The 23,980-nt window shown below is 52.0% G+C and overlaps 10 protein-coding genes across 10 annotated transcripts; 7 read left to right on the forward strand and 3 right to left on the reverse strand.

The window, feature by feature from the left end:
• Window positions 1–74: 74 nt before the first annotated feature.
• Window positions 75–1,002, reverse strand: J7T55_014018 (uncharacterized protein; the record flags this gene model as incomplete). Its single annotated transcript, XM_053140948.1, has 3 exons — window positions 75–246; window positions 661–820; window positions 951–1,002. The coding sequence occupies 3 exons, from the start codon at window positions 1,000–1,002 to the stop codon at window positions 75–77; spliced, it is 384 nt and encodes a 127-aa protein (XP_052996353.1).
• A 2,183-nt stretch (window positions 1,003–3,185) lies between these two features.
• Window positions 3,186–5,900, forward strand: J7T55_014019 (uncharacterized protein; the record flags this gene model as incomplete). The annotated part of the gene is made up of 1 exon (XM_053140949.1): window positions 3,186–5,900. One exon carries the CDS (start codon window positions 3,186–3,188, stop codon window positions 5,898–5,900), a length of 2,715 nt encoding a protein of 904 aa, XP_052996354.1.
• Window positions 5,901–6,483: 583 nt separating this feature from the next.
• J7T55_014020 (uncharacterized protein) lies at window positions 6,484–8,176 on the forward strand (the record flags this gene model as incomplete). The annotated part of the gene is made up of 2 exons (XM_053140950.1): window positions 6,484–6,612; window positions 6,689–8,176. The coding sequence occupies 2 exons, from the start codon at window positions 6,484–6,486 to the stop codon at window positions 8,174–8,176; spliced, it is 1,617 nt and encodes a 538-aa protein (XP_052996355.1).
• A 1,022-nt stretch (window positions 8,177–9,198) lies between these two features.
• Window positions 9,199–9,444, forward strand: J7T55_014021 (uncharacterized protein; the record flags this gene model as incomplete). The annotated part of the gene is made up of 1 exon (XM_053140951.1): window positions 9,199–9,444. One exon carries the CDS (start codon window positions 9,199–9,201, stop codon window positions 9,442–9,444), a length of 246 nt encoding a protein of 81 aa, XP_052996356.1.
• Window positions 9,445–9,817: 373 nt separating this feature from the next.
• On the reverse strand, window positions 9,818–11,090 carry J7T55_014022 (uncharacterized protein; the record flags this gene model as incomplete). Its single annotated transcript, XM_053140952.1, has 3 exons — window positions 9,818–10,030; window positions 10,116–10,421; window positions 10,527–11,090. 3 exons carry the CDS (start codon window positions 11,088–11,090, stop codon window positions 9,818–9,820), a joined length of 1,083 nt encoding a protein of 360 aa, XP_052996357.1.
• Window positions 11,091–11,880: 790 nt separating this feature from the next.
• Window positions 11,881–13,600, forward strand: J7T55_014023 (uncharacterized protein; the record flags this gene model as incomplete). Its single annotated transcript, XM_053140954.1, has 3 exons — window positions 11,881–11,940; window positions 12,140–12,757; window positions 12,824–13,600. 3 exons carry the CDS (start codon window positions 11,881–11,883, stop codon window positions 13,598–13,600), a joined length of 1,455 nt encoding a protein of 484 aa, XP_052996358.1.
• A 519-nt stretch (window positions 13,601–14,119) lies between these two features.
• On the forward strand, window positions 14,120–17,815 carry J7T55_014024 (karyopherin; the record flags this gene model as incomplete). Its single annotated transcript, XM_053140955.1, has 4 exons — window positions 14,120–14,165; window positions 14,316–16,638; window positions 16,829–17,562; window positions 17,616–17,815. The coding sequence occupies 4 exons, from the start codon at window positions 14,120–14,122 to the stop codon at window positions 17,813–17,815; spliced, it is 3,303 nt and encodes a 1,100-aa protein (XP_052996359.1).
• A 456-nt stretch (window positions 17,816–18,271) lies between these two features.
• J7T55_014025 (uncharacterized protein) lies at window positions 18,272–19,390 on the forward strand (the record flags this gene model as incomplete). Its single annotated transcript, XM_053140956.1, has 1 exon — window positions 18,272–19,390. One exon carries the CDS (start codon window positions 18,272–18,274, stop codon window positions 19,388–19,390), a length of 1,119 nt encoding a protein of 372 aa, XP_052996360.1.
• Window positions 19,391–19,862: 472 nt separating this feature from the next.
• On the forward strand, window positions 19,863–21,522 carry J7T55_014026 (benzoate 4-monooxygenase cytochrome; the record flags this gene model as incomplete). The annotated part of the gene is made up of 4 exons (XM_053140957.1): window positions 19,863–19,928; window positions 19,982–20,503; window positions 20,556–21,252; window positions 21,326–21,522. 4 exons carry the CDS (start codon window positions 19,863–19,865, stop codon window positions 21,520–21,522), a joined length of 1,482 nt encoding a protein of 493 aa, XP_052996361.1.
• Window positions 21,523–21,769: 247 nt separating this feature from the next.
• On the reverse strand, window positions 21,770–23,379 carry J7T55_014027 (fad binding domain-containing protein; the record flags this gene model as incomplete). Its single annotated transcript, XM_053140958.1, has 2 exons — window positions 21,770–23,221; window positions 23,278–23,379. 2 exons carry the CDS (start codon window positions 23,377–23,379, stop codon window positions 21,770–21,772), a joined length of 1,554 nt encoding a protein of 517 aa, XP_052996362.1.
• Window positions 23,380–23,980: the final 601 nt, after the last annotated feature.

Genomic DNA, 23,980 nt, shown 5'->3' on the forward strand with positions numbered 1-23,980 from the left:
GGGAAGGCTCACTAGTCCTGAGAAAGTGTCGTGAACATGAATGCTTCCTGTCACTGGTAGTTTTTTTTCGAGTGTCAACTTCGAGGAAATTCAGAGGGACAAGCAGAAGGGTTCTTCGAAATGTTGCGCGCAGGGTGGTAGAGCTTGTCGAGACGCTCCTCGGCAAGCCATAGGAGCGAGGCTATCTTCTTGAATGACTGCAGGTCAAAGTCCAGCACGCTCTGTGGCCAGATGTGGATGTCGTTACTGCATCTTTGATGTGTGCATAATTGCCTGTGGTGGTGGTCTCAGATCTGCTGTCCGGTGGTTGTGGAAGCTTCAGTTCCCGGTCGAAAAACAGCTGTGTGCTCCTTGCTGCTGCTGAATGTATTCGAGCACCGCTTGTGCTGCGTAGTTGAGGGTATTCTCAGTACTTGGGCCGGTTTTCAACGTCACCGGGGGAAATTTTCCTTGAATATTTAAGTGTGTAATCGTTCACTTAGGTTGCCGTTTCGGTGATATTTCTGTTCACAGAACTCAGCTGTTATTCACGTTACGCAATAGATTGTCTCTTATTATTTTACCTTTTTAAAGAATGAAAAATTGGCGGTTGGGACTGGGTGAGGTGACGCTCTAGTTTGTCCCAGAGGCGCATTTCGTGAACTCGGTCCCGAGGTGGACATAAATGTTGCGCGTGCACGCCCTATGGCGTCCCTACCGATCAGAGACTTTTGGCCCTCTTCGGCTTTCTCTGCTGTTGCGGTGATGGAATTGGGAGGGTTCTCTTCTCCTTTTGATTTGATTTTCCTTTTCAACTCGACCAGCGGCTCACTGCTGGCCGCTGCTTGATTATTCGTCTGGTCAAGCCTTTGATCGGTGGGGGCTGGACCGATGACCTAGCTGATGACGAGCCTGTCTCTTGCTCCATGGAAACTTTAAAGGATGATCGGAGACTGAAGAGGGGGATATACTGATGGTAGGCTCAGTGTGTAATCCTCCTTCTACTTCAGTGACGCCGAGCATTTGAAAGACGGGTGAAACGATTTGCTAGATGTATCGACTACAAATTAGCTTTGAAGTGCGGAACTTGCAGAAGGGCTCTTGACTCACTGAGATCTTTGGTGTCAGAAAAGTCTTATTTGCATCCCAGTGCTTCTGTTAGGAATGGGCTTCTTCCCATAGCCGTTTGGTTATGTTTGGGAAGGGAGGAGAGTTTGAACTTCAGGGACTGGGTGACGGGTTTAAATATTTTGCAAGAAAGGGTACACATTGATGGCAAGGCCATTGTTCTATTCTGTATCTCTCCGCGATATCCTCTTCCGCTGTAGGATGTGTCGGAAGGATTGTGATAGGTTTGTCCTCCTTCATGCACATGGGATCGCGGGCAGAGGTCACGGGATCGCAAGGACGATGTTGATGCGGGATTTATGGACAATGACTCTAGCATCGCGATAGACATTATCAAGTTGTAATGGGGTTGAAAGGTAGTTTTCTATTACCTGCTAAACTACGTGCACTACATATTGTAATTTTTTTTTTTTTTAGCAAGTTACCGCCAAGAGCTGTGGGTCTCTTGTTGGGTGCAGCAGAGACCAAGAAGGTATTGAAGTGCTGCTAGCTTTCCACAATGTGCTATAGAACTTTGGTCTTTATTTCAGCAGCTGATTTCACTCGGCCTCGACAATATGGTTATTCAGTCGAAATATTTGGCGAACTCTTTGTCTGCTTATGACTGTACAAAAAATGCCCCTTGACAGTGACTCCAAAACGGAGATCAAGTTGCATTGCTTACCTTGGAAGTATCGCAGCATCAAACAAAGTCATGACATTCCTCTTATTAATCTTAAGAAGCAGCCCGTATTATGCGACTATCTTATAAAGTTCCAAGAACGCCTCAGTGCTACGAGCATCTCAGAGGGTTCCTTAATTGGATCAAGAGGACGCGTTGATAGCCTGCAGGCTAATAGAGCACATGCTCCTAAGCCCTTTTCTTAAGTACAGGATGATGAAGGCAAAGCGTGCGTTTTGTCCGGAAAATCACATCTTGAATCTAATGAATTACTTGTCTCGTGAACTGAAAGATAGGTACACACCTTTGCGCACCTAGGACCATACCACAAACTCTTCTGTCCAATCCAATAATCAATTGGAAAGATTCCACTATCCCACATAGGACTGGCTTCAGATGTAGCGCCACAGGAACCGAGTGTGATAGCCCCCACGTATTTATGGGCGAAAACCTGAGGGAGCTGCTGTTCCCCGGCTGACATGCCTCTATCATGCCATAATCCATCCTATTTTAGGGGCTTCGGCTGCAATGCATATTCCGTGAAGCCTCGAGGAGCACGCGCTCGATTTAGGGGGGCTGAGCTAGCTTGGAGCTCTGCAGATACGATTGCTACCACCTCCACCAATACCAGAGCAGAATTGTGATATGCAGTCAGCAGCCACCATGTATGCACCATTGACTCTGTTCCACTACATGAAGCTGCATAAACCGCCCCCAACATTACATCTTCTAGGCAAGCAGGAAACCAGTGCCTGATTGGGTGATCATCGGCAATGATTGGAAGTTCCATACTGAAGCATTCTATCACTGTACAGAGTAAGTTCAAAAGTAGAGCTCCCCGCTGCCTGTCAGAATACCAACATTGTTTGGTATTCGCCATTCCTTTGCATTTGTTTATGCTGTGTTGGCATTCACAATGTCTCGCGTAGTTTCAGAAACTCAACGAATTCATTCTTTAAAAAAGGGTGGGTTAACATACGAATGCGTCGAGACCAAGTACAAACTGGGCCACACGGTGGTCGAGGCCGACAGCCCAGATGATCTATCGATAACATCATTAAAACGGACGGCGACACCACGAAAGCATGAGGATTACAAGCCTACAGCCCTGCGGTGGTGGTTCCATGGACTTCTTATTGTCTGCCTTGCCACGTCCTTAGGTCTGACCGAATATGCCATCCAAACATTGCTGGTTAACAATGAACAAGATCTGCCGTCTCAGCTCTGGTCAAGGAGTATTGAAAAACAGTATGGGAATAAAGCTCCAGCACCAGAGCGAAAACAAGCGTCGTACCGACGCCTAGCTAGGGTACCTAGCAATGCAACATCCAGCCAACCCGGAGCATACTCTATATTTACTAGCGATTTTCTTGCCCTTGGTTATTCGTCCTCGACAATAGAAACGCCTGCGGAGACGATGTCTTCAATATCTCCAGACTCGCATATCCTGACCTCGACGATGCAACCCATTTCCTTCGGAGAGCCGACCGAGACAGATTCTTTTGTGCTCACAACCCCATCTTCAACCACTTCTACCACACATCTAGGGACCACAGCTGGGAGCGCATACCTTGGAAATGGATCGCAGACTATTGTATCGAGCTCTGCGGTGACCTCATTTTTCACGACAGGGGGATACCTCAATCTGGGATCGACGACCTCAACGCTTCCTGATCCTGGCCATCTCGAAACGGGAAAAATTGCGGATTCACCGACACCCACGTCTCGGGTTCGAGAAACCGAGGATGGGGGCCATGAAATCACGCTCCCGGGCATGACAAGTGTATATCAATCAACTCAAACCTTGTCTCCAGAAGTTCATCAAGATGATATAACGGTCATTCGACAGACTGAGACGTGGCCCTCAAGCAAAGCAACACTCGAGCGTACTATGACTGACTCGAGTGGCCGTACTGTGGTTCAGACCGTGACTACGAACATTCCAGGCGAGACGAGCGTTCTTGAGACTCTTTTGACGATGAGGCCGGGAGAAACTCTGGTGGCCATCCCAAAGGTGATTTCAACTATACGCGGGGGCATAACTCAAATCATACAGGCGACGTATGTCGATGCTGAGGGTCACACAACTACTTCATCGTACGAGTCCATCATAGGCGGTCAAAGTGGGCTTGTTACCCGCACTTATTTCGTCGCCACATCACTTCCGCCAGGATACAAAGTGATCACAATGCCGACTTATGTTCCGACAACAGAAGGAGGAACGATAGAAGCTCTGCAGACAACATACATCGACGGTGAGGGACACCTCAGAACGTCTTCGTACACAAGAACGATCCACGGAACGCCCACTCTGAAAACAGTACCCATCGTCTTAGCGACCCCGGTTCAATCAGGGGACAGACTCACAACTCTGTCCACGGTGATTCCCACGACTATAGGCGGATCGACCGAGGTCATCGAAACAACGTTTACAAACAGCGAAGGCCAATTGACAACATCCTCATATACAACTGTCCGAGGTGGCACGCCAGCATCCACCACTGTTTTGACTGTCATCGCCACACCGGCTTCAACAAGCTCCGCCACTTCGAATGGCACACAAAATACGGGCAATGTCAATGTGATAGTCTACGGACTCGGGCTGAAAGAGTACATGCTCGGTGCTTTTCTTCCAACAATACTGGCCGCGATAATTGCGTATCCTTTCAAACTCATAAACATCAACGCTAGGTTGATGCAGCCATTCCATACGCTGGCAACAGCAAGCTCGCTCGGAGGGGCATCTCCAGAATCATCGATCTTCCTGCGGTTCTACAACTGGTCGGGCGCGCTGTCATTGCCTCGTTCGATCAAATTCAGGCAACCAATCATCGTGATCTCGGATCTACTAGTATTTGGCGCGGCGTTGCTCGCGCCCATTGCAGCCGAAACAGTGTCTGTTCGCGTTCCAGACGGGTGCGACCTGGGTTGCTTTGGCAGCCTTGGAGTGACGACAATTCCCGGTCGATTTCTGGAGGCTTTGATGGCTATCATGATGGCTCTCCTGATGGCTCTGATCATCCTCCTTAATGTTTTCCAGTGGAAGACCGGTGTAAGCCACAATCCATGGAGCATAGCGGGCATGGCGAGTCTTAGTCTAAACCTTAAGATGAGGGACAGCATCCAGAAAATGGCCCAAGATACGCATGGATTTCCAAAAGAAGACCAAATTCTCGAGTCCCTCGCTGAAAGCAAATACGCTCTCGATGGATTCTGCGTATCATCTAATCCCCGCTCTGTCAGCACCCGGGGGTATGGAATAATTGTTAGGACGAACAAAGACGATACCAAAAGTCTGGTGAAGAGCGACGTATCTACGCAAAGAGAAAAACTTGACCGAAGACCTTTGAAGAAGAATACTCAGCCATTTGTATTATTGACTTGGTGGGGACGCTGTTGTCTCCTCTTCGTCTTCGCGTGCGTCTTTATCATTTTGACGTACTACGAGAACACCTCAATCAGCAGCGGTTTCGAGCGATTCATGGACAGCCGTGGCTTTGGTGTACGCTTTTTCTTCACTGCTCTCGGTGTAATTTTTGGCGCGTGCATGGAGACGTTCTTTCGATCCGTGGCCATCATTTCGCCGTACCAACAACTCTCCAAGCAACAACTCCCCGCCGAACGCTCTATCCTGCTCTCACCTCCGACGAATGCTTTCTACGGGATGTACTCTGCTTTCCAACAAAGATCTCCCTTCCTCGGGGCTGTCTCTTTCACGACCGTTCTTGCCGAGCTCTTCCTTCCCGTCACTCTGTCACATGTGCCTTTCAGTCATCTCGATACTTACGAAACACAGCTCGTGTGCGCATGGTTCAGCATAACAATTCTTGCACTTATGATACTCGTCATAGTGTACTCTTTTTTTATACAGTGGCCACATATGCCTGTTGATCCGAGAACGATCGTGGGGGCTATGTTCTATGTGTCTGACTCATGGATGTTGAGCACAATGGAGGGCATGTCAACTCTTCGGAAGAAAGATAGGGATCGTATTATGCGCGCCCAGCGATTCAGATACGGATTTGGGTACGCCGAAGGAACCAGCGGAAATGGAAGAACAGGTTTAAATATTTGCGGTGAGGTGGGGGAAGCAGCTGTGATGATACGCGACGAAAAGTCGCGTTATGGCTGATGAACTCTTTCGTGGAAGGAATTATTTGGCTCATACCAGAGTGTGTGCTATACGCCCCTTTCGGACTCATCCATTTCTGCCACAGCTCCTCTGGCATCTGAGCATCGCAACTAGATAATATTTATGACGTTATGTTTACCTGCATTGTCACATTCATAGCTCGGTATGCAACCGAGAAAACGTCGCTTTGGAATGTCTCGAGTAGTGTTCCTTTTGTTCTTCTCGAATTTCTGCGTCGCGTGCTCTTTTCCGCATGCGCGCGTGGTGAGACAATTTGGGCCAAAAAGCAAGACAACGGGGATTTGCCCCTGGTTTCTAGACTACTTACTGCGTACTTGTCCCTCCGATCTGCACCCCTCGTTTGCGACTAATGTTGAGCGACGTTGCATTGCGTCTATAGGCTATCGTAGATAGGAGTCTATCGGCTTCTAGCACCTATTTAATCTGCCGAGATAGTTATTAGTGAAGCCCTCTCTTGGCTTGCTCACCAATTCCCCATTTTATCTGCTTCTTTGCCACTTATGAATCGAGTCCTCGCTCTCCTAGTTACTTTGAATAAACCTATATCATCATACTTGGAGTAATGGAGATGCAGCCGCTGAATATCGGGGCGAGCTCTACAGACAACAGTGACATTCAGAAACCGACGACAGAGATCTCGAATGTCGAGACCAGCTCAAGGATTTACCAAGATGATGCCTCAACTCTCAGAGTAGGTTGCCAAGTTGACTTCCTCGATGATAAAGCGAGGAAATCGGAGTTGAGAACTCGGGCTGACCACAACTCAGCGTCTCTTTTCTTCGACTCAACTCCTCACATTCGCACTCTGCTTTATGTCGAGCTGGGAGGTCATAGCAATGAACTTAGGCGCAAGTTTCTATAATGGAGGACCACAAGCCCTCGCCTGGGGCATGCTACTCGTTGTCGGTGGCGCTCTGGCTCTCGCCGCATCCATGGCCGAGCTCGCATCCATCCAGCCCATTGCCGGAGCCCAGTACCACTGGACGAAGTTCCTTGTGGCATCATCCTCGTCAGCGGAAAATGAACGGCAGCGTGCAAGACTGCTCACGTGGATGCAGGGATGGGTTACATGGTTCGCTTGGGTATCCTCTCTAGCTGGATCGACTTCTTCCATGGCCAATATTCTCCTAGGGCTCGTGACCGTCAACCATCCGGAATATGTCTACAAGCCATGGCACTTGACATTACTTATCATCGCCCAGCTTTTCGTGGTTGGACTGATAAACATTTTTGCATTCCGGTCCGTTCCATGGCTGGAGACAATTGGCGGCGCTCTTCATGTCATCATCTGGTTCATCTTCATCGTGGTCTTCGCGATTCATGGAGGCAGGAGTGACGCCAGGTTCGTCTTCTTTGAGAGAAGCTCTACGTCCGGTTGGACGAATGGAGTGGTCTCCTGGAACTTGGGCCTTCTCGTCACATCTTGGGGCTTTGTTGGCTTTGATGGAGTAGTTCATATGAGCGAGGAGGTCCGCCGGGCAAAGCATGCGGTACCAAGGGCAATGATCTGGACCATTGTTCTGAACGGCATACAGGCCTACGGCATCATGTTGGTTTTACTCTTTGCAATGGGTGACGACGCCACAGAAACCCTGAAGTCTCCGTACCCCATAATCCCACTTTGTTTCGGTGCGGTTGGGCAACGAGGCGGAACGGCAATGGTGATCAGCCTTCTGGTCATTACGTTCTGTGTGGTGGCTGGATCTCTGGCTTCAGTATCGCGCATCACCTGGGCTTGGGCTAGAGATCGCGGCCTGCCAGCTTGGTTTGCAAAAGTCGACCCAGTCCACCGAGTTCCGATTCGCTCAACTTTGTTACCAATAGCCATCGTCAGCTGCCTTGCGCTCTTTACCGTGGGAAACACAGCGACATCAACCATCTTTTCGGCATTCACATCTCTGAGTATGCTCGGTCTGTATAGCTCGTACATCATTGCAATCGGCTGTATGATTCATGCACGGCTGTCGGGACGAATTGGAAAAGGGCCACGACACCCTGTGCAGTTCGGCAATTGGACTTTACCATCTGGAATTGGCTTGCCCCTCAACATCTATGCTCTCGTATGGTCGATTTATGTGACGATCTGGCTGCCGTTCCCAACTACGATACCAGTCACTGGAGCCAATATGAACTACGCTGGTCCAATTTATGCTGTAATAATTATAGGTTCTATTATGTACTGGATTCTATGGGGCAAAGCCAAGTGGCCTGGACTGGACAACAAGGCCATTGAGATGGTGGAAGCACACGACTGAAATTCCTCAATATTGGTTGATTTTATGAGGGTCCTAAGTCGGCTTCCAACTGACTGTTGAGATAACAAGACAGACTTCAGGCTACATTCATCAAGCACGTCTGATTGCAGTGACTGGAGCATTTCTTGATCGAATAGAAGTTTTCAGACCTCAGAGGGCCACTGAGGAGTGCCAAGGGCAACTGTTGTTCGAAAAAAAGGGTGCCTTGAATTGCAATAACATGATCAGAATTGCTGCCTCCGAGCTATCCAATCGGTATGTTCGGATGGTCCCCATGGAGGAGAAGTGTCGGTCAACAAAGAACGTCACCTGACCCAGAGCTCGTGGTTCCAGAACTCGTGGTTCTGACTTGTCGGCGCTTAAAGTTATTCGTTGTACTTCTATTTTCAGCTCGGTCCCGTTGACCTGCAGCGCTGAGCCACTGGATTACTAGCACACCCACCTCTGCTTTCGTACCACCCTCCCCCAATCCGTCGGGATGTGTGAGCATTAATTGAACAAGTATGAAACAATTGGTCCAGACTCGGAACTTATTGGCACAAACACAGAGTGAACCAGTGCTGAGCTGAACAAAAGCAGCTGGGGTTTCTTCCTTTAATCATGGCTCATGATCGCATTGTGAGGTGTCGGAAGTCCAATCTAGCTAGGTGGCAAGTTGGGAGAGTCTGCTGACAAAAACTAGCCTAGGCCACGCGTATGTGGCATAGCATCGCTGCAGGGACAAAGATGTCTCCATAATTTGGTGTCTGCGCCGCAGTAGTTCAAGCCCTCCTGCAATGATACCCACCCTTTGGTGGATCCTCCGTCCGCAGCAACTTAGGCCACCGTAAGAATCATGATCCAGATAAAGAGAGCGATGCATCACCGTTTCCATTTTGCGATGGTCTCGAAATCAGTCTACCAGCTTCTATATGACATGGTCTAGAGATTCCTCAAATACTTCCTGCTACAATTCTTCTCCCGAACCGCCACGAAGCCGCCTAAAATTATTTACATCAACTCCTCAACCACGCTGGAACACTATGGCCCAGAAGACCACAAACCTCATCATCAGCGCTATCGACGATTTTATCGACGAGCTTGGCTTCAGTCCATGCAATGTACCAAGCTCACCTGTCCCGCTCCCGCTCAACATCAGCAAAAGGAGGGACCCAAGTCGACACTCCGGCGGCATATCCTTCACGAGGAGCGACTCCATGTCATCCGTTTCATCAAACCAGTCAATATCTTCCACCGCCAGCTCGCCAAATTTGACCTTCTCCGACTAAACTTGCACGTTCTATCAAGACGAGACACCACACACGCCAATTCACATCGTCTTGTCACCGCCTTCGCCCGTCAGGCCAGTGTTCAATAGCAGCTTGGGTTATGAGACAGCATTATAATACGGCGCCATGGAGATATCTTTAAGGAAGAAGAAATAATTCCTGTCATCCAAGCGCTGGAGACTGGATAATGTCTATTCGGCGTTCATCATCATCATGATCAGCAGGGGGTGCGGATGTATATAGAACTTAGATCATTTTATGTATTATGTGTCACGAAGGACTTTATGAACCTGGGTTTGCAACATCTAAATAATCATCTCACTGCAAAGTTTTGCCAAATTTGCACTTCCCGCACAGTTTTCAAGTTTCCACATCAAGCATCAACGTTTGGATCAGAAAGTTTCTGGGCAGTGGCCTGGACATTTGCGTCGCTCTCGCTTCGGTAACCCTTGGGGACCCATTTCTCTGAATCACCAAAGCGGTCTACCGTTAACCCGGCTCTTCCTGGATTCTTCATTCCTGCCTCGAGCTGTCTTTGGTAAGAAACGTTCCGAAGCCGCTCCGACTCGGCAGGGGTAAGCTTAAGCTATAGGCGTACTTCTGTTAGCCTCCCACTTACAACCAGATCCGTTGTCAATTAGCAAAGAGAATCAAGACCGCTGTCAACTCACATATATTTCAACGCCAATAGCATGTATTGCGAATGCCAGCCACATTGCCGGGCCGAAATTTGATCCCAGAGCCACAGCCACCTGGACTGGGTTGCCATTGAAATCGGCTTCGACGGCAACCTGCTTAGAGAAATCGGATCCGTTGAAATAAGGAGCGCAATCCGGAAAGGCAGCAATGGAGTCCTCTTGAGAGCCGAGTATATTCTCGACTTGGTCGCACGGCCGCGCGTCGTAATAACCTCCGATTTGCGAGACAATCTGTGCGGCAATGATTTGAACGATCCGGATAGTGATGATACAGCCAGCCTGTTATGTTTATGTGTCAGCTTTGATCTCACTCGTATACACCACTGACATAATGCAAAGCTGCTGGAGAAGATGATATGGAATCAAGAATTGGAGGTTACCCACATAAAACCATGCCCTTAACATCCAGGCCCGGTGTTGCTCGATCTGCAGCTTTTTGATGTTGATGTATGCCATCATCAAAGCGCCGATAAATGCGATAGAGAGGAAGCCAGTGGCATATTGGGTTGCTAGAGTGCCCCCGAAGGCGTGCCTTGTAATCATGAACACGCCCGCTATCCCGATGAAAGAAAGTATGATCACAAGGTATCCGTTCAGCCTATGAAAAAGCATAGCCTTGTAGCGAATGGCCGGAATGAACTGGAAGACGACAAGGAAGGACGCCGGTAGTATCGTTGCGAGATGCAGTATGATGCCGACCTTCTCATGCCCACGGAGGTAGTACATGCACTCTCCAGGGGCTGCGTGGTTGCCTCCGGAGTCCCCAATGCTACAAAAGATCCCGTAGAAGTCGAGGTATTGCAGCCTCGCCAGAGTGAAGCCCATGAGGGCACCCGCAAAGATGAACCACAGAACGAAGTTGTAGCCTTTCTTGAAGCCGATAGGATGATAAACTTTGCGCATGGTGCCCAAGAAGGAGCTTTCTGTTGCTTTGTCCAAGTTTGCCATATTGATCAACAGGTTGTAGGGGTGTTGATTCCAAGCGTGCTCTTTTGCCAAAGTCTACGCGTTTGGTGTACTGAATTCTGGGGCGGAGATGGGTAGAGAAGAAAGAGATGTCGACGGCGACCTAGGAACATACAGTACAATGCGTCCCTGCCATATTTATACTTAGAGAGTATTGTACTTCTAGTGATGGTGGCGCGCATTGTTTCCTATTATGGATTGACAAATCTGCGCAAACACGCTCGGATTACGAGCAGTTACTCTGCACTTCTGACTCCGCTCCTTCAATGGGCGTTCTGCTCGTCATCCAAGCCTTGCGAAAGCGAGAACGCTTGCCGTTGTAGATATCACAACAGTCGCTAACACCCAGACTCCTGGCGCGCAATGCTTCCAAGTACGGTTTAGCGTACGCCAAGTGAGCGTTGAGGCGTAAGCACCATCGGCCAAAGTTCTTGGGCCATGATCCATACGCGTAGCTTACCAAGCCAGACCAGGCAGTGCTAGCCAACCTTTGTCCCCAATGGTATCAGTCAGTGCCTGATAAATGTAACGGGGTATTCAGCTCCAAGTCGTCAGAAATCAACTAAAACCCCCGGCCTTGGGCCTGACAGAGTGGCGGCTTGTAGTAGCTGCGGCCCGTAGGATTCTTTACGTGCAGATGGCTTGCTCCTAGATTCATATCCATGACGACGCTCCGTTGGTAACCGCCAAGTCGCCAGTAACTCAAAAGAGAAGCATTGCGCGCCCCTCAGTTGTACGCGGTATGGTTCGATCTTATTGATTCTGAGCCGATATGGTGGGAGTTCCTGGACGATCAAAGGCATGCCTCACGTGTCGAAAAAGGAAGAAGGGGGTAAGTGACCCTCCGTTCGGCCAAATTCAGTCCCCGTTCGTGTTGGAACTGCTTAGGAACGCGATGAAGCTGATGGTCAAGTCGTACCTAGTGCGACTATCAACGCCCGTCATGTACACAGTGTATCAAAGTCGGCATTCAATGCAACGGTTATGAGCGTGAACGTATCTTCGTGCACTCTAATGTTTCAACACACAAGGCGGCAATAGAGTCTCGAGAAGCAGACTCGGTGGCAACGAAGCGGAATCCTCCATCAAATCGTATAGTCACGTCGTCTGCCTTCCTGACACATCAGCGTCATGTCAAGTCTCAAGCCATCGAGATCACTCTCCCTGGATCTCTCTGCAGGACTGCCAGAGAAGAGAAGTATATCTCCCTCTATTGGGACTTGTTCTTGCCCAGGTGCCGGAATCCAGTCGCCTCGAGGGAGTGGGCCAAATCCTCTCAAAGCCTGCTCCGAACAGAACCAGCTTTGAAATCTGCGGTGCTGGCTGTGAGCCTCGCAATGCTTGCTGAAAAAGAGAACTGTCAACGGATGAGGGAAGAGGGCGTGAGGGCGTATGGGAGGGCACTCCTAGAAGAGACCGCCGCGCTCAGGTCACCTTCCCGAGTCAAGAGCGACGCAGTATTGCTTGCAAGCAAATTCATGACCACGTATGAGATGTTGTTCGGTGGGAGGACTGGGAATCTCTTGGATCTGTCGCACCGGTGGCGCTCGCACAACCTTGGGTCGTTGGCCATCATGGAGGCGAGAACGCCATGGAGTGCCATCGAAGGGGACGGCCACCATATTTTCCTGGATAGTCGATTGTTCTGGGTGAGTGAAATTGGCTCAGACACGACTAACGCTTGTCCACAATCAACTGACCATAGAATAACGTAGATTATCGACGGGATCAAACAGCGCAAGCGGACACCGCTGAGCCGGCAGGAGTGGAAGACTGTTCCTTGGTTGATACATCCAAAGCAGCCAAAGGACATACTTATGGACATTTTCGTCGAAGTTCCCGGATTCCTGGAAGATATCGACAGATGTGAAATCCTGACCGACCTTAAGACGAAACATGAGGAGTACGAGCGGCTCATAGCCATCTGCCTCGACCTTTACGCCCGTCTACAGGAGTGGTTCAATGCTCTACCGCCGGAGCAAAGATATGTGGACACATCTGGTCTTGAAATGGAAGATGAAAAAGCAATTGAAGCCTTGCCAGACATGTACACAATGCTGCTGTACTGGTCGATATGTCTGTACCTTTTCAACGCCATGCAGGTGCACAGTCGGCGCAGGCCAGCTGATGTACCGCCTTTCCTCCCTCAGGATGCTATGGACCTTGGCCAATACGTCAGCAACATGAGTCGGCTCATGCCGTTCTTCTTCAACCCCAACGCAGGCAAAGCCAACCTCATGATTGCGGCGTTTCCGCTGGGAACAGCACTGCAATTCATTCTCATCCTCAAAGGACAGGCAGTTGGCGGAGACAGTGTGTCAGAAGACGGAAGCATGCTGATGCTGCTGTACAGGCGGCCTGAATTCAGACCCATCATGGAATTTTTGAACAGCCTGCAGCGTGATAGTGATGTTCGTGGAGAGAAACCGGCAGCAACATTTGAGGCCAGGGCGAAGCAGTGGGCTGGTTACACCAAGTCGGAAAGGTCATGAGGGTTTTGCTTTGGTTATTGTGGCTTGTAAAGAGGGGGGAGGGGGGTTAGTTGGAGGCAGAGTTCATCCAGGGTTGCGGTGATCAAAGGGCGGGACAATGAGGTGAACTGTCCTTGGACTTAGAGGAATATAGGACACTAAGTGACGGTGAATTTTTGAAGTCAATGCCAATGCTGTCATGGACCTTCACAATATTCACATTACTCAGGTCTCAACTTGTAAATTTGTGCACAGCAGGTGATGATGTCCCAGTCACCCGTCTTGTCCTCTTGCCCGAGGTACTTCACACGGCTACCACAGCACAGCAGAGCACAAACCCCATGAGGCGCGATAAGCGATAACACGGAATGAGGGGCCTAAATTTTTGTAGGCCGCGCCGCAAATTTTCCTCTTCATGCAGGGTTCTGCTGCCCGACCATTCGTCCTCTTTTGCCTTTTCTTTTTCTCCTCCATGCCCTTGGAGTCTCCCTCCTTTCCTTTCTGTATTTCCCAGGGCTAGCTGTTCTCTGTTTGGTGAAGATGGATCGTCAACGATTGGTTACTCTGCTCCAAGAGAGCCAGATCCGTAAGTACTGCTGCTGGCGCGTCCCTCGCGCCCTCTTCCCCTCGTCCGTCCAAGCCGCGTAGGCCTGGGACATGGAGAGGTTTTCTCGCTTCCTGCATTTCTGTCTCTTGCCTATAGCTTTCGACTAACCGCGCTCTCTCTTTCAAACAGCCGACACACAGAGGGTCAAGGCCGTCACGGCAGAGCTCCAGAAGAACTTCTACTCCAAGCCCGAGTCCCTGCTCCTCCTGGTCGAGATCGTCTGCACCAACGAGGATGTCAACCTCCGTCAGCAAGCCGCCGTGCAGGCTGCTCGACTCGTCTCCAAGTACTGGGAGAAGATACCCGCAGAGCAGAAGGCTGGCGTCCGGCAGCACCTGGTCGAGGCCACCATGAAGGAGCAGCATGCCAAGTGCAGACACTCCGAGTCTCGTGTCATCGCCAGCATTGCGAGCCTCGACCTCGACGAGAACGCATGGCCAGACCTGATCCCTTCCCTCTTCAGCCTCGCCGGAAACAACGATGTCTCCCACCGTGAGGTCGGGTCCTACATCATCTACGCCATCCTGGACGAGAACCCCACACACTTTGCTGAGAAGGTTCGCGACTTGCTCTCTCTCTTTTCCAACACCATCAAGGATCCTCAGAGCAGGGATGTCCGGGTCAACACCATGATGTCTATCGGTGCTGTGTTGATGCTTGTCGAGCCTGAAGAGGACGAGGCTGCTGTCACAGCTGTTCAACAGCTCATTTCTCCCATGGTCAACGTTCTGAAGGACGCCGTGGAGAGCAACGACGAGGAGAAGACCAAGCAGTCATTTGAGGTCTTCCAGCAGTTCCTTGCCTATGAGCCTGTCCTTCTCGGTCCCCACCTGCGAGACCTCATGGCTTTCATGGCCGAATTGGCTGCCAACAAGAATGCCGATCCGGAGGTGCGCTGTCAGGCTCTGGCCTTCTTGGCCCAGGCTGTCCGTTACCGCAGGATGAAGGTTCAGGGCATGAAGGACATGGGCTCCCAGCTGACTCTCAAGAGCATGGAGATCCTCACCGAGATTGATGATGACGAGGATGAGGACGAGATCACCCCGGCGCGGGCTGCTCTGTCCCTTCTCGACCAGCTGGCAAGCGATCTGCCCCCGCGTCAGGTCATCGTGCCCTTGCTCGATGCTCTGCCCAAGTACGCATCGTCCGCAGAGCCTGGCTTCCGCAAGTCCGGCGTCCTTGCTCTCGGTACTGTGGCTGAGGGTGCTCCAGACTTTGTCTCCACCCAGCTAAAGATGATCATGCCTATCGTTCTGCGTCTGCTCAATGACCCCGATGCTGGAGTTCGCCACACCGCGCTCATTGGTCTGACTCGCATTGCCGATGAGATGGCTGAGGAACTGTCCGATGACCGCGACGCTCTCGTCGCGGCGCTGCTCAAGAACATCCAGGCTGCTAGCGCCGAGACATCTGATGCAGACGCTGCCAAGAAGAACATCGAGATCATGCGATGTGCTTGTGCTGCCCTGGATGCTTTGGCGTCTGGGTTCGACTCTGATGTCATGCAGAAGTACGGACCAGAGCTGATCACCCCCATCGGCAATCTCCTGTCGCACCCCGACTTCAAGGTCAAGGGAGCCGCCGCTGGAGCCCTAGGTGCCGTTGCTGGCGCCATGGAGGAGCACTTCGCTCCTTACTTTGAGAACACAATGACTGCCTTGGGACCCTTTATCCAGATCAAGGATAGTGAAGATGAGCTTGACCTTCGAAGCGGCGTGTGCGACGCTATGGGTCGCATCGCCACGGCAGTAGGCCCCCAGAAGTTCCAGCCTTATGTTATGGAGCTCATGAAGGCAAGTGAGGAGGCGCTCAACCTTGGAAACCCAAGGCTGCGGGAGACGAGCTTCATACTGTGGAGTGCCTTGTCCAAGGTCTACGGCAAGGACTTTGCCCCCTTCATCGCCGGAGTGTTCAAGGGTCTGTTCGACAGCCTGGAGCTCGAGGAGGAAGAGCTTGTCCTGAACCTGTCCGAAGAGGAGAAGGCCATCATTGGCACAGAGGATGGCATCATCCAGGGTGGCAAGAAGATCAAGATCCGAGAACCTGAAGAGGGTGAGGAGGCCATGGAAGATGACGGCTTCGAAGACGACGATGACGACGACTGGGGAGATTACGGCGTCACTCCCGAAGCTATGGAGAAGGAGGTCGCCATCGAAGTCCTTGGAGATGTGGTCACCCATGCTTGTGGTCTTGCTGAGATCTCGCAATATCTCGAGAAGGCGCTGGAGAACATCACACCACTCGTCGAGCACAGCTACGAAGGCTGCCGCAAGGCGGCCATTAGCACTTTGTGGCGGTCATACGCCCGTGTCTACGAGCTGTTCGAGGAGCAGACTGGCACCAAGTGGGAGGCTGGCTTCCCTCCCAAGCAGGCTCCGTCAGAGACTCTGGTCAAGCTGGGTGAGATTGTTTCTGCGGCAACATTGAAGCTGTGGCCTGATGAGACCGATCGGTACGTTAAACCTCCCTTTTCGTGGACTACTTTCCTTTTATGATGAGCATACAGCGTTATACCCAGCTCACTCAGACGCAAAAAACATTGCGGTTGCTGAGAAAACGTCACATCTACTCCTGAAACCTATCTCCACTCTATTTTGCACACGCATGACTTTTGCATGTACAAAGGCTAACAACCATTGAAGCAACGTCGTCACCGATATCAACCGCAACGTTGCTGCGACTCTGAAAGCTTGCGGGCCTGCTATCCTGACGCAGGCAAAGATGGTCGAGCAGACTGTTACCGTCCTGACCACCCTGATCACCCGCTCGCATCCCTGCCAGCAAGATCTTGGTGACGAGGAGGAGCAAGACGCCGAGGCTGGGTCTTCTGAGTATGACTGGCTCATCATCGACACCGCCCTCGATGTGGTCATAGGAATGGCTGCCGCGATGGGTGCTCAGTTCGGCGAGCTGTGGAAGATCTTCGAGAAGCCTGTCATGAAGTTCGCATCCTCTCAAGAGGATCTCGAGAGGTCAACATCGGTCGGCGTCATTGCTGAGTGCGCCGCACACATGGGCGCGGCTGTGTCCCCGTACACGCCTGCGATCCTCAAGCTCTTGCTCAAGCGTCTCACTGACCCCGACCCCGAGACGAAGAGCAACGCTGCTTATGCAACTGGCCAGCTCATTTACCACTCTACCGATGCCAACACGTATCTGGCAAGCTACACCGACATCCTTACCAAGTTGGAGCCCATGCTTTCCATCGACCACGCGCGCCTCAAGGACAACGCGACAGGTTGCGTCTGCCGTATGATCATCTCCCACCCTGAGAGAATGCCTATTGCCGACGTGCTCCCTGTCCTCGTTGGCCTGCTGCCCCTGAAGGAGGACTTTGAGGAGAACACGCCCGTGTACGAGTGCTTGTACAAGCTCTGTAAGTTGACCTTAGCGTCCCCGATCCAAGACAGGGTGGCTAACCTTTCGCAGACGAAGCCAATGAGCCTACCGTCCAGAGCCTGACACCAAAGCTCATCGGGGTCTTTGAGAAGGTGCTGAGCCCGCCCGAGGAGCAGCTCCAGGATGAGACGCGCCAGCTCGTGCAGCGCATCGTCCAGAGCCTATACAAGGCCAAGCCAGAGCTTTTCCAGGGCCACGAGCAGGTCCTGAAGGTTTCCGGTGCTGCTTAAAGATAATGACCAATGATGACCCGGTGGAAAAAAGTACATAGGGGTGGGATGAATAGTGGTGTGCACTGCCCAGCCTTTTCATAATGATTAGATGAAGGTGTTTTGTGGATTACCCTTATGTTGTTGTTGTTTATACCATTCCCAGACCTAGACAGAGATATCAATGATTCCCCCTTTCGCTGAAAAGAGCTCTGGCACTGCTGCTGGTCCTGACTTGGTTCCTGTCTGTTGGCACACGGTGTTAAGCAAACCACGGCAAAAGCCGAGTGACGGTTGTTCTTAGACGGTCTCGCACATTCGCCTGTGCTGACTCAGTAGATCAAGGTGGGGCACGCGTGGCGACTTTCCACATGGATCTACTCACTTGAACTAGGCAGTTTGGCTCAACGCTCACATCTAACCTTGACTTCGCTGTGCTCGAAATTTTAGGCACCTTCTCACTCGAGGACATCGAAAATGGGTGAGGAGGAGACAATGCAGCAGCCAGCTGCGATGGACGGACCGCCAAATGCAGACACCGCTGGAGCGGAATCCAAGACCATCCCAAAATCAGGCCGCGAAAGGGTTGCCGAGGACGGCAGCCTCACCGTCTACTCGAAGCGAAGCGAGCGAATCCGTAGGAAGAAGCGTCGCAGCAAGCCTTCGGGCGAGGATCGCAGCTTTCTTGACCTCCCCTTCGACATATTGATCCATGTTCTCGGCTTCATCCGACCCAGTGACGTCTTCCGGCTCTCTCGCACATGCCATGCGCTCAACACATTTCTCCTCCAAGAGCATCCTGCATTATTAGCGCGTACCATCATCCAGAGGCGCTACTCCTGCTTGGAGAAATGCATACGTCTGCCAGCTCTGCTCTCCGACATCAGAGACCCGGACCTTCGAGACCTGGTGCAGCACCCAGAGAGGCAGAAGAAGCTCGAGATCCACAGGCGGCCCTACTATCAGCATGTCTCGCCGCCTAACCCGTCACTGGTGTGTACCTGCATGACATGCATCCTGCGGTGGAACCTCCTCTGCCTCGCTGTCGACTTCGCCCACTGGCAAGACAACCTGGACAAGGGCGACCCACTCCCCATCATCCCGCGGGGCAAGCAGCCAAGGTGGAACAGCCAACTCTTGAGCTCGCATGAAGCTGTCGTACTGAAGGCTGTCAATCCCGCTGTCAATGGCTGTGCGTCACCCTTATGGTACGCCGCTATCCTCGAAGCCCATCTCGCGTCGACCGTGAGAGCTATATCGAGGCACAGTGCCAACAAGGGCAATAAGCGGCCCCGGTTCCGGATGACGCTTCAGGACATGGCGAGTGGGACCGACACTTTCCTGGAGAGGAGCGGGCCGCCGTCGTCGGACTTCCCTTTCCATAGGGACAACTACTACATGCTCGAGGCTTACCTTCCGAATCGATGCTGGCTGAAGGAGAAAGGCAGGTGGGGTTATATGCCTGCCGAACAGCACGACACAGATTTAGAGCAGATCAGGAGGTGGGCTTCGTGGTGGACAAAGCCGGCGTCGGCAGATCGGGTCGTGGTCGTGGGTGACTTGGGTTTGCCGCGTTCCGAGGGCGACAATCAGTGAAAGTCTTTTTCATCGGCACCGAAGGCTTGAGCCGACCATGCGTAGGTGGGAAAGCGAAGCGAAAAAAGAGTTGGAGGGGCAGTGCTGCTCCACACAGAGTATTGCTAATACTACTGAAAGTCTAACGTTGAAGAAGACCTTTACATTGGTTATTGAAGACACTGGAAACATCAAAAGGTACCTAAGCCATCCAATAGTAGCTTGTCGTTTCCACGTCAGGCACTTGTGAACACAATCAGACGAGCCGGCGACCCGCATAATTTCGTTTCATATCGAAACCAACCTGCTACCCTGCCACCTAGTTGTCCGTACGGTCTAATTGGGGTCCTCCGACGGACATAGGTGATGAAATACGGACAAAACAAAAGCTTCCTGTGTATATAATAAAAACGATGGGTCTTGTAGGGCCTTGCGACGTGGATTGGTCTGGCGAGTATTCCGCCGCCATAGTCGGTGTTATTGTGTTGAGAAAATGGATTTCATTAAACCGAATGCACTCTATGTCGGAGGCGCGCTCATCTGCGTCGCCCTGGCTGCGGTACGAAGACAATTCCCAGCTCAAGCTTCCACGACTGACACGTAAAATCACAGTACATCTACGCCGGCCTCACAAACCCTCTGTCAAACATCCCAGGGCCGTGGTACACACGATTCACCACGCTGGTATCAACCTACTACGTGATCACCGCTCATCACCCGGACTGGGTGCACGCCTTACACGAAAAGTACGGCCCGGCAGTACGCATCAGCCCGCATGAGGTAGACATCTCGGACGCGCCGACATGCCAGCGCATCCACAGTGTCAAGGGCGGCTTCCTCAAGTCGCCCTTCTACTCGCTGCTCATCACCGACTCGTCCAGCGTCTTCAACGAGATCCGTCCCGAGATCCACCGCAAGTACAAGCGTCTGCTGTCGAACCCCATGTCTGAGACGGGCCTCAAGACCTTCCTGCCGCGCATTGACGGAAAGGTGCGCCTCGCTATCGAGCGCATCCGCGAGGAGAACAAGACGCGCGGCGCTGCGGATGTTGCCAAGTGGTTCATGTTTCTGTCTTTTGATGTTATTGGTGACTTGACCTTTGGTGAAGGGTTCGGTCAACTGGAGAGTGGACAGGTATGTAACGGCCATGTGATATGTGCTGTTTACGAATGCTGATTTGATGTAGAAAAACCGGTCCATCAACGACTTCGTCAGTCTGGGCTTCGTCGGCGGCCTGCGCTCTATGTTCCCTACTATTTCATGGCTCTCCCTGTATCTCCCCATCCCCGTTTTCCAAGACGCCACCAAGATCCAGTACCGGACCTTCGACTACGCCCAGAGCGCGTTGGACCGCCACGCCAAGCGCGTGGAAGAGCAGGGCGAGGACTTGAAGCCAACCGTGTTCTCCAAGCTCTACACGGCCGGCGCCGAGGACTCCTGGTCGCCGATCGAGATCCGCGACAACGCGCAGGTCTTCATCGTCGGCGGCAGCGACACCACGGCCAATTCCATGATCTACCTCATCTGGGCCATCTGCAAGCTGCCCGACGTCAAGGCGAAGCTCCTCAAGGAGCTGGCTACCGTCCCCGAGGACTTCACCTACGACCACCTCAAGGACATGCCCTACCTCAACTGGTGCGTCAACGAGACGCTGCGCCTCTACAACGCCCTGCCGTGCGGCCTGCCGCGGATCGTGCCCGTCGGTGGCGCCGAGCTCGCGGGCCAGTTCATCCCTGGCGGGGCAACGGTGGCCACGCAATCGTATTCACTGCACCGTGATGAGAACGCTTTCCCTGATCCGTACCGATTTAACCCCGACAGATGGGCGCATACAACGCAGGAGATGAAGGACTGCACCATGCCTTTCGGTGGCGGTGCCAGAAGTAAGTACTGCGCCTCAAATTGGTCCCTTGAGCGCTGGTGTCATTGGAATAATTCTAACAAACGTCCAAATAGCCTGCCTCGGTCGACACCTGGCTCGCATTGAGCTGCGCCTCATGGCCGCTCGCTTCTTCCGCAACTTCCCGAATGCCACCGTCTCTGAATTGGAGGGCATGTGTGACAAGGACATGGAGCCTGCCTTGCATTTCCTCATGGTGCCCAGCGGTCACAGGTGTCTGATTGAGCTTGACGGGGAGGGTGGTAGAAAATGAGCGCTTCTTCCGAAGACTTACTCTGAAGGATGGATCATCATTGGATGACAGAAAATCTGGCGTACTAAGTAATGTACTCATCAATTATGAAAGGCCAAGCGAAATAGGGGGCTCGCGGCGCAGCTGTTTTGTGTCATTCATTGCGATGGGGGCCATATATTGTATTTCTAGTTAGAGTAGAAGTTGCTTTATGAACTTTGAAACCTTCTATAATCTCACTTGATCATAAGAAGGTCGGCGATAATGTCTACTGGACACCTTCTAGCTGAAAATAGCCCTTCCAAAATTGTTGTAGCAGACCTTCGGGATCATACTTCCCTGCCACATCCCTGAGTCTTTTATAGTTTTCCGGGCCATACCTCTTCAGCACCTCCTGCGTACTACCCGCGTAGTTCATATACACAAATCCCTTTAACTCATTTCTCTCTGCCGCCATGGCCTCGACTTTCTTTATGAGATTACTCGACTCACTTTCTATCACGTCGTCCAGAGCTGCATCATCCCAGGTGATGGTGAGCTGAACCAGCATCACCGGACCGTCACTCGTTTCCAGTCCCAGCGCGTTGCCGCCGTTCTTCTGCATTGCCATGAGGACATTCATGGGAATGGGCTGGTAAACAAGGTATGGCGTGACGCTTGAAGCGGTGCCATTCGGTCCAGCATTCTCAGCTGCAGCTGAGAGAAAGGTAGCGACAACCTCTTCCCACAATGGCACAATATCCGTCAGCAAATCGGATCCTGTGACAAACACGGACGTGTCCCACCACGTCTGTCGGTCTCCGTATGGCTGATTGATGGCAAGGAGCGCTGTAGAGACGTTTTCTACGGTGGTCGTGTCTGACAAGATCCCTGGGGGCGACTTAAGCGGGGCGAAGACCGCTGGCGTCGTATTTGCCGCGGGAGGTGTCGCATGATACATGCTGACAGCAGTCACAAAGCCACCCGCCTCTGGATAGTAAGTCATGATGAAATAGGTATGCGCCTGCGGATCTTCTGGGAGCCCATTAATGGTGAGATTGGCGAAAATGGGTATCAAAGTAGTGTTGAGAGCACCAGGATATAAGATGTCGTTCGCCCATAGTTTTCCCTGGGGAAACACATCGAGATCGAAGCGGGTCACGATGCCGAAGTTGGATCCGCCGCCGCCGCGGAGCGCCCAGAACAGGTCGTTGTTCTCCGTCGGGGATGCGTTGACTACCTCTCCAGAGGACAAGACGACCTCGTAGTTCTGCACATTGTCGCAAGCCCAGCCCCGGAAGCCGGAAAAGTAGGATATACCACCGCCGAGGAGGAGGCCGCTCACACCGACGTCGGAAACCCGGCCGCCCACCACCGCAAGGCCCAGCGGGTCGAGAACCTCAGTCACTTGGATCCATCGGCTGCCAGGTCCAACAGAGACTGTTTGCGAGTCGTCCGATACGAGGATGTCGGCCATCTTCAGCAAGTCGATTGTCACGCCTTGATCAACGTTGGAGCCCCCGGCGAAGGCAGTGTGTCCGCCAGCCTTGACACTGAAAGGTGCCTGAAGTGAGATCAGAGACTTCACGATGGCGCTGACATTGGCTGTAGACCTCGGCGTGACGAAGCATGCTGGCTTCACTTCGCCCTGTCTGTTCGACCAGTAGGTGTTTTCCGTGATGTACGCCGTCGAGTTAGGGTAGACCACGTCGTCCGGCAGCAGAGAGAAAAGTGCATTGCACTATATTGCTAGTCAGTCAATATTCCTTTGCATGGGAAGGCATCGCGGAGACACACAGCATCGATGGTGCGCGCCTCGGGTGCACTGTAAGCCAGAGCATCCAATGATCTTGAGGAAACGCCTAGCACGAGCACAATTATAACCGGAAGGAACCGCATCTTGAACTGCAAGTCATGCAGTGTCCCCATCGAGATTCGCCGAGGGTGGCGGGCAGATGAGAGTGAGGTTGAAAAATGTTTAAAAAACGCGTGGGCCTAAACTCTATGCTTAAGTACCACGATGAGCGGAAGGAACAATTAGGGTAATCCAGAAGTACCGACATGGCGAAGCACAATCATACGGGCGCCGCAGCGTAACATTCGCTCCCGGTCGACCGCAACGCCACGCTCATTACAACAGGGTTTTTGTGCCTGGGGAGGCGTTCTAATGTCCCCTTCCGAATCAACAAGAAGAGGGGCTGGGCTAGACAGGGAGAATGCGATCCTTGGCGGCTTACATGCGAGCGCCCAGATCCTTGAAGATCATTAAGATCGCTCGGCACCGACAGAAACCATCTCGGACGTGCAGACTGCCGCGCTCACTACTGCACCTCGCAGACCTGGGCCACTTGTAGCATCTTCCTTTGACAAGGAATGCTATCTCAGCGTATTACATATAGCACTAGTTACTGTCTGAGTCAGTGGCCTGACTTCCGTCTGCCTGGAGGCTCTCGAGTGTTCAGTTATCAATCCACTGACCAGGGTTGTCTCCAACTTCATT

This window comes from Diaporthe amygdali (genome assembly GCF_026229845.1).
Source record: "Diaporthe amygdali strain CAA958 chromosome Unknown NODE_7_length_1459731_cov_64_868725, whole genome shotgun sequence".
Classification (NCBI taxonomy): Eukaryota; Fungi; Ascomycota; class Sordariomycetes; order Diaporthales; family Diaporthaceae; genus Diaporthe; species Diaporthe amygdali.